Source organism: Lycium ferocissimum, chromosome 10 (assembly GCF_029784015.1).
Source record: "Lycium ferocissimum isolate CSIRO_LF1 chromosome 10, AGI_CSIRO_Lferr_CH_V1, whole genome shotgun sequence".
Taxonomy (NCBI): Eukaryota; Viridiplantae; Streptophyta; class Magnoliopsida; order Solanales; family Solanaceae; genus Lycium; species Lycium ferocissimum.
The window spans coordinates 41,806,199-41,823,095 of NC_081351.1; the positions used below are offsets into that span (position 1 = coordinate 41,806,199).

The 16,897-nt window shown below is 34.1% G+C and overlaps 2 protein-coding genes and 1 pseudogene across 2 annotated transcripts; 1 reads left to right on the forward strand and 2 right to left on the reverse strand.

Moving 5' to 3' along the window:
* Window positions 1-8: 8 nt before the first annotated feature.
* Window positions 9-1,912, reverse strand: LOC132033909 (protein WHAT'S THIS FACTOR 1 homolog, chloroplastic). Its single transcript, XM_059424055.1, has one exon. It carries the CDS (start codon window positions 1,357-1,359, stop codon window positions 112-114), a length of 1,248 nt encoding a protein of 415 aa, XP_059280038.1. The 5' UTR covers window positions 1,360-1,912; the 3' UTR covers window positions 9-111.
* Window positions 1,913-3,718: 1,806 nt separating this feature from the next.
* On the reverse strand, window positions 3,719-9,323 carry LOC132033910 (disease resistance protein RUN1-like). The gene is made up of 6 exons (XM_059424056.1): window positions 8,666-9,323; window positions 6,624-7,728; window positions 6,081-6,356; window positions 5,162-5,840; window positions 4,719-5,098; window positions 3,719-4,561 (listed from the first exon to the last, which is right to left on the reverse strand). The coding sequence occupies exons 1-6, from the start codon at window positions 9,169-9,171 to the stop codon at window positions 4,058-4,060; spliced, it is 3,450 nt and encodes a 1,149-aa protein (XP_059280039.1). The 5' UTR covers window positions 9,172-9,323; the 3' UTR covers window positions 3,719-4,057.
* Window positions 9,324-12,695: 3,372 nt separating this feature from the next.
* Window positions 12,696-15,713, forward strand: LOC132035458 (disease resistance protein RPV1-like; annotated as a pseudogene).
* Window positions 15,714-16,897: the final 1,184 nt, after the last annotated feature.

Here is a 16,897-nt window from a genome sequence, read left to right on the forward strand (position 1 = left end):
TTGCCAACGTGCAAAGTAAGACAGCAGGACTGGCAGATCGAAAATAGGTCCAACAAAGCAGAGAAATAATAGAAATTCAGAGCTTAAGGATAAGTTTACTTCTTCCGTTGCTTATGGAGCATTGTCATCAAACAGAACTTTGTAAAACCGTTTCCTCTCTTCCGGATCAAATATGCCACCTAGATCTCCTCCTTCCTTATCTGGTTCTGATGTTTCGTCGCATTTTTGGTTCCTCCTTTTCTCTGGCTTTGGCATTATCATGCCTCTGTTCCTCTTCTTTTCTAAATTTAATAGATAATGTCTGCGGTTATATTCGTGGAGTCCCTCCTGCATTAATTCTCCAAACTTCTCCTTGACAACAATAAGAGGGTCCTTTTCGATCAGTTCAGACCCATTATATGCTTCCCTCAGAAGAACAGTATAGATCTGGTATCTGTTAGAAACATAGAATATTCCAGGATGTTTGAGCAGAAAAACATTTAGTTTCTCCGGTAAACATAATTCTCTTCTAAAATGGCTCAATTTGAAAATCGATGCTTTTTTCCACAAGGTCAATGACAGTAATTCATGCACCAGCCCTACTGTTCTCTTGTCCATTTCCTTTGAACCCTCGACTAAACCATCAACTCCAGCATAAGGTGAAATATACGGAGTAGAATTAAAATCTTCAAACCTTTCCCATGATTTAACCCAAGTCGGAGGCAACAAGCACGGAAAACATGGCTCTCGACCATCCTTTTTAGCCCGTTTTTCAATTGCAGAAATAGCCAAATCAGGATTCCAGGCTGTAAGCTCTATCTCCATCGAACTCCGTCTCCCAGTGAGGTTAACAACTCTAAATATCTGAGGGTACTTAGGTACAATTCTGAGCAAATAATCATCAGGAAATCCAAAATTTCTCCTCAGTTCATTAAGTTTCGTAACATTCAACCTTTGATCACGGGTCATCATCAACAACTTTGCTAATCGATCTGCATAAACCGGTTCTTGCATATCCTTTACAGACTCTTCCTCTTCACTCAAAAACATCATTCTTTTAGTCATCCCACAATAGTACTCATCATTTTCAAGGTAGACTTCAAAGCAACACGGGTATTTTTTAAGCCAATTTAGAGCTTTGCCTTGAAGATCAAGAGTCTTGAACTTCTTTTGTAAATATTTTACTGATGCAACCTGATTAGGACATCTCATAATAATGTTTTTAATCTGATTGTTCACTACCCATCGACGGTTTCTATGTAATGCAGCTTCAAGATCTGCATCTTTCTTCATTGACCACAGAGAAAAACTTCTCCCAATATGAAAATTAACCAAATTCAAGTGCCCTCTTTGGATTTTCATATAAATCAAAGTTGCCATTTCCAAATCACCACTTACACATGAAAATATCCACCAAAAACCCAATCTTGAAGCCAAATACTTAAATGGTTAGTGGGTTCAATGGTATAAAGTTCAAATTTTGGGTGCTATTACTGCCTCAGAAAAGCATATACAAGCAATATACGGAATATTCTCACATAAATCAGAGTTGTCATTCAGTTACACAAATACTCAAACAGTTGGTGGGTGTGAGTGGTATAAAGTTCAAATTCTGGGTGCTATCACTGCCCCTCATATAAAATCAATTTAGTTTGAGATTGAAGGGTATTAATAATATCGAGAACCCAATTGCTTAAATTTGTAGAATCATATCAAAATATAAACCAAAGATGAAATCTTGCTTACTATAAACTTACAATTTTCTGCTCAATTTTCGGTGAGGCGACAGTAAGAACAGATATTTGCATTTGTATCCGTTTCTTGTTTTGCCTGAGACACCGAGTGCACAAATAGCCAATATTAGTGGCACTGTTTCAGATATAGTCAGTTTTTTCGAAATTATTTAATATTTAGCCCCCGTCCCATTCCCCATGGAAGACGCAAACCGATAAATTCTTTCGCTTGGTTAGACATTTATTTATGCGAATCTATTTTTTATTTTGAAGGGAGTCTTATCTAAAAATAAATAAATTATTTTACTGATAATTGATCTAGTTTAACATATTTAAGTAGCCTAAACAGTAGAGAAACGTCATCGTAAAAAACTAGACACGATTAAGACAAATGACAGAGTGTCATAGGTCTTTTTTAGTATAATTATAAGATTTGAGCTGTTGAGAGACCTGATTAGATATGACATTTAGAAGGCGATGTGATTTCTTTTTGATTTCTCATTCGATTTCGATATTCAATTAGGGTCCTGATTAATTTGAATTCACCACAGATGGCCATTAAAGGAGAAGGATAAGTTTTTGCACTAAGTGTCTCTCCTTGTGGCTGGTTTTAAAATATTGGCCCCATTTATCAATGAGCTGAAATTTTTATTTTAGCACAAAACAACGAGAGACTACCGGTATACATTTACTAGTCTCTTGGCACGCCCCATACTAATAAGTAATTTTTTTTTTATAGAATGACATAAATATTAATTCAAGTTGATAAAAACATTAATAGCATTTATAATTTCAATTTTAATAATTTCCCTTAGTACTCATAGTCAAAAACTAATGGGAAAGTTTAAAGACTTGAATTGAATATTGAAGTCTTTCTTGATCTATAGAAAGATAATTAGGTGATCCGTGATCATGTTATAATAATAATGGTATTTATAATTTTCTTAGAAGAAGTATTTGATACCATCACTAGGTCCCTTTTCGACAGTCATTGTGCATTCAATATCCATCAATTTGCTCTTCACCTCTACCTTTCTTTAGTGCCCTCATTTCATCTTCTATCTTCTGTCTTATCCACTTAACCAAATGTCATTAGACATTATCAACACTGCTTCTCAAGACAAATAATAATAATAATAATAATAATAATAATAATAATTGAGACTTTTATTGCTTACAATATGATAAATAGAAAAAAATAATACAAAGGTAAAGAAAATGAGAAAAAGATAAAATGGGAATATGACATGTTGGGTAATAGACTAATAGTATCCTCTTGATCTGTTGAACAATAGTAGTGCTGGTGCTGCAATACTGATGCAACAGAAAATATTACCAAAAGGAGATCTAAGAGATCAGTTCAATCGAAAATAGGTTAACCTTAATGGAGGAAAATAGTTGAAGAAGGGATTTAAACTAGAATGATTGAAACAGGAAAAACCTGAAAGTCTCATTCAGAGGATTAATAACAGGTCTTTAAGATGAGGCAAGAATACAATTTCATACTTTACTGTCAAACATAACATGTGATAACTTTTTGCACATCAATGATCAATAGAGACAATATTTAACTAAAAAAAAAAAACAAACATAGCATATGATATCCTCTTTAAATAGCAAAAGTTCATATTTTCAACTTGAAAAGACTCGTTACATAACACCAAAAGGAAGACAATCTATAGCTCCAAGCTATTAATTAACTCACAATTTCACACAATATTTGCTTTGCTCACACACATACCCTTATTTGGACTGTTTTTTTTGTGAATCATTTCAAAACAACTCTAAATCATGTACAAGTTTCTCTGTCATTAGCAGAATTAAGACTTTCTCTAAGATCTTCTCCACCCTTGAGATAATTGTTACAATCTGAATTTGGAATGAATCAAAGCGAACTGAGAAGGAATATGATATGTAGTCAAGGAAGAATAGAAAAAACAGATAGAAACTAAGAGCTAAACTAAGGCTATTGCTATTTCATTTTCTCAAAGTTGGATCACAATGGGATGAAAAGATATTATTTATAGACCTTGATGTACCAAAGAAGCTAAAATGCATTGTTTTTGCTCTCTAAGCTGAACAATTTGTGCACCAACATATCTCCAACCAAACTGATATGTTTCACTTAGAGCAAGCATAGTTTTCTGTATGACATCTACGAAGATTTGATCTCAAATCAGGAAGAGCTTTCCTTTGATTTTTTTTAAGAAAAGCAAACAGTAAATTATAGTTTGTGCACATTTGATACATGAACAGAAGGAAGGGGGGAAAAAAGGAAAGAGAACTTAAAAAAATTTCGTCTGTTCAACCATGCAGCTCCAACTTTTTGCAATGCAACTTAATACTCATCTGCAGCCTCTTCTTATCTCCATTCCTTTCAGATTCTTCTGAATATCAATGACTTCAATTTCTTTTGTTGAACTTTGATCATGACCACTTTGATTTTGAAGCAGCAGATGTATTCCACATCTCTTTACTTTCATCCCAGTAGAGCCGGAGAGGAACTCTTCTGGTATCGAGAACTCAACTTGTTCTCCACTCTCTATTTGGTACTCAAATTGATTGGATGGTATGTATGTTACCTCTGAGAACTCTCCTGAGTGTCCCATAGGAGGAGAGGTCGAGTAATACACACGACCATCGGTTATATTGCTGACTGTTAGTTGGGTCAAACTCCGATCACGTCCAGGAACAACCCAAACTACCCATGTGAACATTCCAATGAATTCTTGTTCTGTGTGTGTTGGCATGGTGAAAGATACTGAACCTCCGGATACTTGATGGCTGAACCAATCAGGAATCTCGTTGACTTCAAAGTATAGATCCATACTTTTATATATGTGAGGTCCCTGCATTGCACAACACACTTATATGATCTGCTATTTATTGGATGAAGAGAAACAAGAGAGGAAAATCTTGGCTTGTAACAAGTCTATAAGACATGTCATCCAATTTTGACCTGTTTGGCCTCATTTGATAAGAAAAAGATTGAAAAAAGAGACTCACCTTGGAGAAATTTTCTATGTAATGATATGCCAGACTCGCCGAACACTTCATCATTGTAATGGATCGTATTGATTCGAGATTCTTGAGGCCAGGAATCTCGGCCAACTTTACGCAATTGTCAACATCTAACTCGACCAATCGTCTTAACTCTGACAAATTTGGCAGTTTTTCCAACGATTCACACTTCCTAGCTAATAGCTTTTGCAAATTAGGAGAAAGTTCAGGAAGTGTTTGAAGACTCACGCAGCCTTCCAGGTTGAGTTCTTCAAGCTCAGACAGCTGACACAAATTTGGTAATTTCTCCATTGAGGTACAATCTTGTAGATTGATTTTTTCTAAATTAAGAGGAAGTTTCGGGAGTGTCTGAAGATTCTTGCAACCTTGCAATCTTAGATCAGATAGATTAGATGGAAGTTTCGGGAGTGTCTGAAGATTCTTGCAACCTTGCAATCTTAGTACAGATAGATTAGATAGTCGAAGAAGGCTAAAGGGTAAAGTATGAAAGTTATTTTTGCTCAAGTCTATGGACTTTAAAGAGGATAACAGACCAATCTCACATGGGATATCTGATTCAGACAAATTGCAGGAAGCAAGAAACAGCTCCTCCAAGGAACATAAACTTGCAGTAGAAGGAGGCAGAAATCCGACATGTTCAAGGCCTGATGCTTTTGGCTTTACACAAGAAGGAAGGAATGAACGCTGGGATTTAGTTGTTGGAGCAATTCTTCCGTACTCTCCCATATGAAAATGAACAAGATTCTTCAAACATCCAAAGGAAGCAGGAAGCTTTGTGATTCCAGTTCTTGTCGCGGAGAACTTTCTGAGAGACTGCAAATTTCCCAAGTCATCAGGCAATTCTCGCAGGGTTGAGCACCAGTTTAAAACTAAAGTCTCGAGTGATTTGAGCTTGCAGATACTTGTTGGTAGTTTCTTGAGTTTTCCGCACCACAACAAATTTAACTGGACTAGACTCTCCAAATCTCCAATTGATGATTGCACCTCACTCAGATTTGAACAATTATTTAGTAACAATCTCTGAAGACTGCGTGCACCAGTGAAGTCTGGTGTTCTTTTAAGATTCTCGCAAGAACTCAAATTCAAGGCCTTCAAACTTCTCAATGACTGACAAGAACCACCAAAAAGAAAAGATTAAGGGAATCAATGTATAAGAAAGCTTTTATTCCTTTTTTTTTTTTTTTTTTTTTCTTTTCTCACTATGATGTTTATGAATCTTCTATTCTTAGATGGTCCCAGTGAACAATACTGACGACCTGCTTACCTAAGTCGCCCAAGTGGGTGGGAAGGGGTATGCATCAGACCAGTCAAGAATGTCACAAACAAAAGAGATTTATGAAAAGGTACCTTTAGACTGGCTTTGAATTCTTCAAATTTACTTTCTGACATGTCAAGAGCAACAAGACTCTCCAGATGAAACTTAGATCTTATGTACTTCAATGGACAATGCTTCCAACGCAACCACTTGAGCTTGTTTGGTAAATGTTCAAATTTTCCTTTGAGATGCACATTATCAATTTGAAGTAGTCTAAGGTTGACCATCTTTGCAAATGCTTTGGTGCTTAACTGCATGTCCTTCAACATTGGTGAATTTACCATCATTACCTCTACTACTTCTGTTGCCTGCAATTTGGTTCGAAGGAAAATGTTGTTTAGTGCTGGTCAGATTATAATCCACATGGATATAGAGCATTTTACAAGAATATGCGACCACAATGAGCAAAATACAGAAGATAGGTTTACGAAAACTTGATCTAAACTTAACAAGATCGACACTCAGAATTAGATTTGCTTAAGTTAATATCCATATAGGTAAGAAAGTATAAACAAAAACCTTGAGGATCTTCATAAACATAAGTAAAGGAGACAATGCAACAATAAAAGCTTTACCTTGTCTCCCAAGAGTACCTCGGAAACATCTTCCTCAAAGAACAACCTACTACGCCTCCCAGCTTCATCTGGTGATTCTTGACGGACAATTTCTCTTCCCATATCTTGAATTAGGCCATGCATGATTAATCTATTGTTTATATCAATTATCAACAAACATCTATCTAACAAATCCTGGATTCCAGCTTCAGCAAAAAAGTCACAAGCATCTAATATTGTAACGGCGTCATCCTTGTCCACTCCTCTCAAGCAACAGGAAATATCTAGGAAGATGGCCTTAACCTTATCATCTGGGAGTGCATCAAAGCTTATTTTGAGTTGTTCTTGTATGTCATCATTGGGAATTCGTTTCAGCTTCTCAAAGGTATTCCGCCACTCTTCAATTGATTCTCCCAATAAAGAAGAACCCAAAACTGTGAGAGCTAATGGAAGTCCCCGAGCATATGTTACAATGCCTTTTGCAACCTCAACATATTCTTCTGATGGGACTGGATTTTGAAAAGCGTGCCAACTAAAGAGGTGCATAGCCTCATCCTTGTTCAATCCCCAAGCCTCGTGTCTTTCATTCACTTTGAACAAGTTTAACAAATGCTCGTCTCTAGTGGTTATGATAACTCTACTGCCTGAACCAAACCAATCCCCGTTTCCTGCTAATGCTTCTAGTTGGCTCCTGCTATCCACATCATCGAGAACAATAAGAACTTTCTTTGATCTCAATCTTTCTCTGATCAAGTTGATTCCTCTGTGGACGTTGTTGACTCTGAAGTTCTCACTCTTAAGAGTTTCATAAAGAAGTTTCTTTTGTAGATGAAGTAGGCCATCATGTTTCTCTGAAGCTTCTGATCTAACATCAGCAAGGAAGCAGCTACCTTCAAACTGTTTGTAGATTTGGTTAAACATAGCTTTAACAAGGGTGGTTTTACCTACTCCACCAATTCCATAGATCCCAACCATGACAACATCCTCTGCGCTTTTGGATAATTTTGAATACAAATTTTTAACTCGATAATCAATTCCAATTGGGTGCTTTGCAACATCCATATATTTACGATTCAATTCCCATAAGACCACCTCAATAATCTTTTGAATGAATTTTGACTCATAACTGTCATCAATCCAAAAACAGAAAACGAACAAAAAGAACAACCTTAGGTGTATTTACAGACATATAACAATGAAAAGAAAACAAATAAGCAGCTTGATTCATTTCACTGTACAAATACCCCTAACAAGCATCATAAACTAAAGAAGAAGCTGGATAAATTCTTTCTTTCCCAAATTATATCAGTAAGCAGAACTAAAATATCCTCTATACAACGTACAACTCTAGTTACCTAAAACAAAATTTATATGCTCAAAACCACCTAAGAGGAAAAGACAAGCCAACAGTAACTGCAATATATCTTTTTCAAGGCATGTCTATTAGTTCTATATCCTATATGTATCAAGATCTGATATACTATGACATCAAATATATAAATATTCCAGCATTTCTACTCAGCATGCGTCTAACGCAAAAACAAATACATAACAGCACAAAAAATATATGTTAACTAAGGCTTGTTCATCAGTACTGCTATAAAAAGAGGTGCCTCTTAATTCTTCTCTCATCACATCATAATTCTTCTATCATCACAAAATTATCTGTTAACTAAGGGGGTTCAAAATATGAAAAAGCAAACACACGAAGAAGCCAAAGGGGTTCAACGTCTACTATATATACATCAAAAATAAATTTAACTATGTATAAACAGTGTAATTTTCCGCCGAAGGGGGTTCATTGCCCTACCTCTCTCCGCTCCTACACCTAAGGGTGTGGCCCATCAGTCAATAAAGTTTGGTGAAAACTATGGGTGATCATAGTTCAAATCTCAATAGAGGCTGAAAATTTTTCATCTACCTAAACCTTGGCGGGCACAGTTACCCGATATCCGTGCTGGTGTTCAATGAAATAATCAAGAAGCACCCAAGTTGGCCTGGACAACAGTTATAAAAAGAAGAAAAAAAGCATAACATAAAAGAAATTCAGCAATAAACAGTACCCTTGTGCAACATTTTCCAAATGCCATCCTGATAAATTTGCTACTTTAGTCAAAGCAGCTTTCCACCTCTTCACCTTCTCTACACCACAAAATTCTTCTTCATGTCTTGCTAAGGCTGTTCCAAAACTCCCAGTTTGTTTGCGAACTTCAGAAGGATCAAAATTGTAAAAAACAGGTAGAACCAAGTGTCCACAGTCAAGAACTTTCACAAGTTTATCAAGACACAACTTAGAGCAAGCATAGTTTTCTGTAAAAACTATAATGGAAATCCTTGAGCCTTCTATTGCTTTGACAATTTGAAAGGAAGATTCCACCTGAACTCCATCATCATCATCATCCAAGAATGTGTTGACTTCAAATTGATTCAATCTTGCATAAAGATCATCTGTAAATGTGCTTTTTTGCATTTCTTCACCTCTAAAACTCAAGAAAACGTCATATGATCCAAAAATACATCGAGATTGTGAACTAGATGATTCCCCTTGAGTGATTTGAGCAACCATCATATATATAGTAAAACTATTGATGCAGCAAGTAAACTTGAAATGGTGCTCCTTTTTTTTTTTTTTTTTTTTTTTTAAAGGAAGAATTGAGAAAGGAGCTATGAGAGGTGATTAAAAGAAGGAAGATGGGAGGAAAGTTGTAAGTAGTGAAATCTCAAAGAGAAGTTGCATCATATTTTTCTACTATACAGAAATGTGAAGCGAAGGACGACCAAGGTCGTTTCTGTCATTTTACTCCGTCCACGTGCCTCCAACAAGCCGCAGGCTGTTGGATTTACACATTGTCATGTCTCTGTATGATGATGACATTGGAGCTAATAGTTTCTTAAAAGTGGGCCCTAAACGTGTCCCCACTAGCATTCAAGAATCAAGATCATTCAATTTCTTTTTCTTTCTTTCTTTCTGAAAAAAAAAAAAAAAACTAGCGTGACATATATTGTAATCTAATTGATTGTTTTATTTTGCTACTTTTAATTAAAGTAAACTAATAGATTCACTAAAATAGAAAAATTGTATTCTCCATTGCAATTTAAGGATTTTCATTTAATTAGGTACTGAATTTTAAAAAATAAGATTTTTTTTTAAAAATCTTATAATATTAAATTAAAGATTATGTAATATAGCTAAACTCTCTTTGAATTTTATGGTGTTACACATGCAATGTAAAATTTGAATTAAAGAACCAAATAAGAATGACATATTAAGATTAAAAATAAGATACTTGAATTGAAACAGAAGGATTAACTATAAATTTAAATAGAATATGTATTATGAACTGATAAAATTTTGATTTATTTTTCAAACTAACCAAATTAAAATTTAATAAACAAGTGTTACTTTGGGTCCAATTTATAATACTGACAATATAATCTTTTTACATTTTAAAATTAGTCAAATCAATTTTTCATCTGTTATAATAGATTGCTTGCGTTATTTTTCAAATTGGTTCATAATTCTTAATACTAATATTATTTTGTCTCAAATAAGAAAGGGAAAGGAATTTCTTTTTATGTAAATTATCTCTTTTTAAAATATTAATGAATTCCATGTAATATTATATTGATAAATTTAAGTTTTCACAAGCTTTTTGTACATAACCAAACATAATACTGTAATATTCTTTTTAACTATTTGGGCCCAGAAATTATTTATTCTAATTAATTTGATATATAACTATAAATATTAAACAAAAAAAAAAAACTTCAGTAAAAGAATTTAAAACTAAATCTAGATATGATAGTCTAAAAATATGCTTATAATTTGAAATTAAATGGAGTATTTTTCATTATAGTGACTTAAATGATACAAATACTTTTAATTATGCATCATTTTATCACTAACAAAGAACTGAAAATAATCATTCTATCATGCTAACATTCTTTTTTATTATCATTAAAAGAAAAATTACATGCTTAGTTTTGTTCAAAAATGAGTTACACTCACTCCTCCGTTATAAATTCAACTACTGAGCAAAAAATTGGAAAGTAAGCTCTGTAGCACAATGAAGTATAATAATTCATCCTCATAAAATTATAAATTCAGCTTATGAGCAAGAAATTGGTAGTAATGACCTTTAGGACAATAATGCATAATGGCTCATCCTCATGAATTATTATTATTATTATACAATGGTAAATGAAATTTGAATGTTCGATTCATAGTGCTTTATAATTGTTCAAAAAGAAGGTTATCATAAATAATACTAGGCCTAATTCATCGAGCATGTCCAATTGAGGTTGATGAGGGTAATGCATACAATTAAATGAGGTGATTTTGTTAAGTGGTTAACTTACTTATGTAATGAATATTTGAAAATACGTGCAAAAAGATTGTCAAATTTTAAGTTTGAAGTGTCTAATAGGAATAAATTTTTATGTGTTTAGATGCTCAATTAGAACAAATAGATATTTGAATGTCTAGATGAAACAGATTGACAAGTTTAAGCGAATTTCGATGTTTAATCCTTAATACTAACAATTCAATGCTTGACAAAATTGGAGGATTTAGTTACATTATTATTTTGATTATTTTAAAGTTTTGGCTTGGACCGACAAAATGTTGGTTAAAATATCTACACAAATTTGTAAACTTAGATCTACATTTTTCTTTCAATTTTCCTTAAATAGGCAAAATAGCAATAGAAAATTCGAAATTTGCTCAATATGTAATGGATATTAACAGTCATATTGGGCTCGTGTGAGCACGAGCTTCAAATTATCTAGTGATTAAACAAGGATGAAGACCCCACTTATGGTCTACAAGACAAGAAAAAGATTCGAGACTTGCGGATTAAAAAAATGTTAAAGCGAGCTGAGCAACCTTTTCAATATATTGAACTTGGGGCCTGGGGGTCGTTATATAAAAAAGATAAAGGTGCAAATATATACCTCCACTTTTGGATTTAGAGTAGATATATCTTTTATTAAGAAAATAGTATATATATATATACCTCGTTACGCAAATGACACAAATCATTTGACTTGTTTTTTAATTAAAAAAGTTCCACGTAGTTTTAAAAAATAAGTCTACCCAGTATTTTAGTAGACTTATGGGTTGGGTATAGTTCATTAAAAAAAAATAGTATATATATACCCCCGACATTACATAAATAACGCAAATATACCCTTTCGCTGACAAATTTTCTTTTTACAATTATTTAGCTTGTTTTTTAATTAAAAAATGTAACGTGATTTAAAAAAAATAAGTCTACCTATTTTTTTAATAGATTTATTTTTGTAAAGCAAAGATGGTAATCGTTTTTTTGGTGGGTTGAGTCTGGTTCATTAAAATAAATGAGTAGACTTATTTTTTTAAAGCCATGAAAAACATGGCTTAAGAAATGGTGTACTTTTTTTTTTTTTTTCACATGATATTTGGTTAATTAAAAATAGGCTAAACGATTCTTTTTTAAAAAGTCCGTCAGCGAAGAGGGTATATTTGCATCATTTGTGTAACGGTATGGGTATATATGCACCATTTTTTTAACGAAGGATATATATGCTCTAAATCACAAAATTGAGGGGTATATTTCCACCTTTGCCCTTTTAAAAATAAACTAACCAAAACTGCACCAAAAAAAAAAAAATTACCAGATTCTGCAATAAATAAAAGACACCTGAAGTTGCAAAATATATACCTCTAAATATGAGTTTATATTAATTTTTTTAATTAAAAAAAATTCACTTTTAACAAGTTTAGCGGATCAAAATTGCTCAAAAATATATTCAAGTGATAATACTATACTAAACATAAGAGACATTTTTGTCATTTTCCTCACATTTCAGATCCATTTTTATCAAATCTGATCAAAGATGCTTTTGCAATAATCGGAGCAAAATAAAATAGTACATTTTATGTAACAAAGAAAAATAATGACTTTTAGGTAATGCATACAAACATAGTTGGGAATAACTAATAATATAATTAGTCTTTATTTTTCCTCCACGAATCTCAAAATCCTCCAGATTAAGGTCACCCATACATAAGTTTACCTCCCGACTCCCTAGGGAAGAAGAAGGAAATTTGAATGTGAACAACACTATATTATTACTACCATGGAATCTCTCTAAAGTCTACCCCTCCACATTTTTGTATACATTTTTGGTTGGTCCACATATTTTAATTAGTCACTACGGAAAGCATAAAAAAAGAAGAAGTTGAAAATGATTAGAAACTTCTCTGAACTTGCAAACTACAAAGTCTTCGTTAAGGCAATTAACACAGAAAGAGCTTAGAAGATGAGAATTAGCAATAGATTCACACACACACACACACACAAAAAAAAAAATTACAAACATTTTGTTCACAAGAACTAGACCTTACTCAGCTTAATCAATATTTTTCATTATGGCAGGGGGGTCACAAGAATCTCATTCTCACATTCAACTTAGCACTGCTTATGATGTTTTCTTGAGCTTTAGAGGTGAAGATACTCGAAAAACATTCACGAATAATCTGTATACAAGGCTGTGTCAGTTTGGAGTGAACACATTTAGGGACGATGATGAGCTTAGAAGAGGCAGGGAAATTGCATCTGAGCTTCTCAAAGCAATTCAAGAATCAAGAATTTCCATTGTTATTTTCTCAGAAAACTATGCTTCTTCAAGATGGTGCCTTGATGAGTTGGTTAAAATAGTTGAATGTAAGGAAAAAATGAAGCAGTTGGTGTTTCCTGTTTTTTATTATGTTGATCCTAGTGAAGTTAGGGAACAAACTGGGAATTTTGGGAAAGAATTGGAAAGACATGAAGAACGTTTTGGTTTGGAGAAGGTAGAGACCTGGAGAAGTGCACTGAGTGAAGCTGCAAATTTATCAGGATGGCATTTGGAAAATACTTCAATTGATCAAGGGTAACATTTCTTGCTACTATGTTTACAATTTCTCATCTCAAGATAGAAGCATAGTAGAACTTAAAGTAATACTCGCTTTGTCTCAATTTATGTGACACTTTTTAATTTTATTCCGTCCCGAAAAGAATGACAAATTTGTATATTTAGTGATTGTTTAACTTTGAACTTCTCAATTTACCTTTAGTGATATTGATTTATAGGTATAAAAATACATATGACTTATTTTAGACCGCAAGTTTCAGAAGTCTTTATTTTATTATTAAACTCATTGGCTAATCGAACACCATCAAATAAAAATTGAGACAGGAGGAGTAATCAGACTATGACTACAGGGAAGAAGTCCCTCATGGTAATTACACCCCAGGACAGATTAATCTAACACCAATTATGTGGCCTTAACCAATCACAGATTAGGCAGGTGCTTATTTGAGGATATTCCCAGAGGTCTGCTGATATGATGACCCACGACTGATGTGGTGATAAAGCTGATGTAGTAACTCGGAAACTGGGATGGTAGTTAAGGTATTTGAAGAGTGAATCCGTGCAAGAATACTTTCTATTGACACGTTCCCCTGAACGAGTGAAAAAGATCTTGTACAATTATCCTTTCCCTTTTCATTCTCAAAAAAAATCTCAAAAAAAAAATTATCCTTTCCCTTTCAGCAAAGTAATGTTTCGTCTCTAGTTTCTTTTTGATGTACTTATGGTGTACTTACGAGGTCCGTATTTGTATAGAGAACCATATTTTGATGTAGGTTCTCTTCTTTTCTTATATGGCTTGTATACGGAATTCCCTCAATTGTTAATAAAATTATTTACTTTATAAAAAAAAAAAGAAGGAGGTTGCCATTAAGGAAAGCGGGAGGTTTGATTTTACATGGTTGTTGTGGGGGAAGTTGATGAAAAAAAAAATATTTTAAACTGAGATGACTTAGAAAGATATTTGAAGAGACTAAACTGCTTTGCAAGGAATAGAAAAGAAAAATAAAACAGTGTGCCCTCACGCAATTCTGAACAGCTAATTAAGTTTTCCTTTTCTTTTTTCCTTGATGATGCTAGGTGTGAATCAAGGTCTATTCAGAAAATTATTGAGGTGATCTTATGGGAATTGAATCGCAAATATCTCGATGTTGCCAAGTACCCGATTGGAATTGATTCTCGAGTTAAACATTTATATTCTTTATTATTCAAAAGGCAAGATGATGTTAGCTTCATTGGGATCTATGGAGCTGGAGGAATAGGCAAAACAACGATTGCTAAAGCAATCTTCAACCAGATTTTTCAAAGAATTTGAAGGTTGTTGTTTTCTAGCTGATGTTAGAGCGGAACCTTCAAAGAAACAAGATGGTCTAGTAACCTTACAAGAGGAGCTTCTTTGTGAAACTCTTGGAAGTACTAATTTTATAGTTGACAATGTGAATAGTGGAGTTGATCTGATCAAAGAGAGACTTGGTTCAAAGAAAGTTCTCATTGTCCTTGACGATGTTGATCATAAAAGCCAATCAGAATCATTAGCGGGAGCTCGAGATTGGTTTGGATCGGGTAGTCAAATTATTATAACTACTAGGGATGAAATTTTGCTTAATACCATCGAAGTGGATGAGAAATACAAGGCCACAGAGTTGAACAATGATGAGTCTTTGCACCTCTTCAGTTGGCATGCCTTTGAAAATCCAGTCCCATCGAGAGATTACGGAGAGATTTCCAAAGATATTGTAGCTTATATAGGAGGCCTTCCCTCAGCACTTATAGCTATGGGTTCTTCATTATTTGGTAAACACAAACCAGTTTGGAGAAGTACTTTTGAGAAATTAAAGAGGTTTCCCCGTGATGAGTATTGGAGAAAGCTGAGATAAATACTAATTAGCTTTGTGATTCTTGGAGGTTACAATGCTTGAAGACCTCAGGTGCCTTCTGCTCAGTTGGAACTGCAATTTCTTGGTTGATACTGCTAACAGTGAATGAATTCATGGGAAGCCTAGCACACTCTTACTAGAGAAACAATGAATGAGCCTAGCTAGCACAAAGATTGTCTTTTGAAGAAATGTAATGTTCTCAGGTGACAAGGTAACAAGTTTCTTTTGTATTCATCCTTCCACTATCTATTTTTAATAAAATCGTACCATCCATATAGATGTTTTACTACAAAGTCAATGATGCCTAACAGAGTATGTCATTTTTTTTTGCTATGCCTTTGGTGTTTCCTTCCTTGAAAGAATTTTAACTACTATTGGAATACGCACAAAAATGAACTTTAAGTGTTACTACTTTTTTATTGCGAAAAGTTCTCGTCTTCTGTAAATAAATCTTTTATTAACTAGAAATCAAAATTAAACATGCAGAAGCATACCTCTAGTTGTATAAAATACAAAACCCTACCTGATGTCTCCTCCAAAAGATACAGTGATGCAAACTAGCTTAAGTTCAGCTCTCGGTTCTCCTTGACAGCTAGTACTAAGTTCTTGGCTCTATGAAAGGGAAGGGTAAGCGCTTGGCACCAGAAAAGTGAGGATCAAACTTTAGAGAGTCGGCTACCAAACTTAATTCTTGTCTTCAAATCTCTCTTTTGGTTTTTGAAACTTTGATTCATGATAGCTTCACAGACGCGGCAAAGAGACATGTGACTTCCTTCCTAAGTTGTGCTGAATCTCCATTTTTGATGCTGATCCCGTCTCGACATGGGTCCGGAGTGGAGAGGGAGCGGGATACGTCCTGGATACGGTCAACCTACTTCCCGAGTTTGAGCAACTTAGCTTCCTTCCATTACTCTAACATGCATCAAGTGCCTAGACTTGCCAGCTACCTTTATAAGACTAGTAATTTGTCCAAGTCTTCTTCCATATTTGTTTAACCTATTATGTGAAGACCTTGTAGGTGAATACCTCAGATATCTTCTTCAAATGGAAGGGGATTACCATTACTTTAGCTAATCTCTTATCCATCTCATAATATGGACATTGGGATGTTTATCTAATTCTTCCTTCTAACTGGATTCTAACAAAGTTAAGAGCAAAGGATAGATCATCCAAGAAATATAGACTTTTAAAAGTGATTATATATCATCTCCTGTGAAAAAGCGAGAAAATCTATTCCACGTAAAGCCTGCAATTGCAGCAGTATCTCTTTTTGTTGATTTCTTGTTCTGTTTTCACCCCCTCCTGCTAAATTCACTTTCAATTTCTTGGTTTTAAGATTTTAAGCATGTATCAAACTATACCTATGACTTGTTCAGAGTGGGAGGAGCGAGGAGGGGGGGGGGGGGGCTACATTTTCCCTCATTAAGAAACTTGATCATCTAACTTAAAAGCTAAACATACCTAAAGGCTCAAAGATGTGGGGATATATTGTTTTCATGTCATCTTTAGCTTCTTACATGGCTT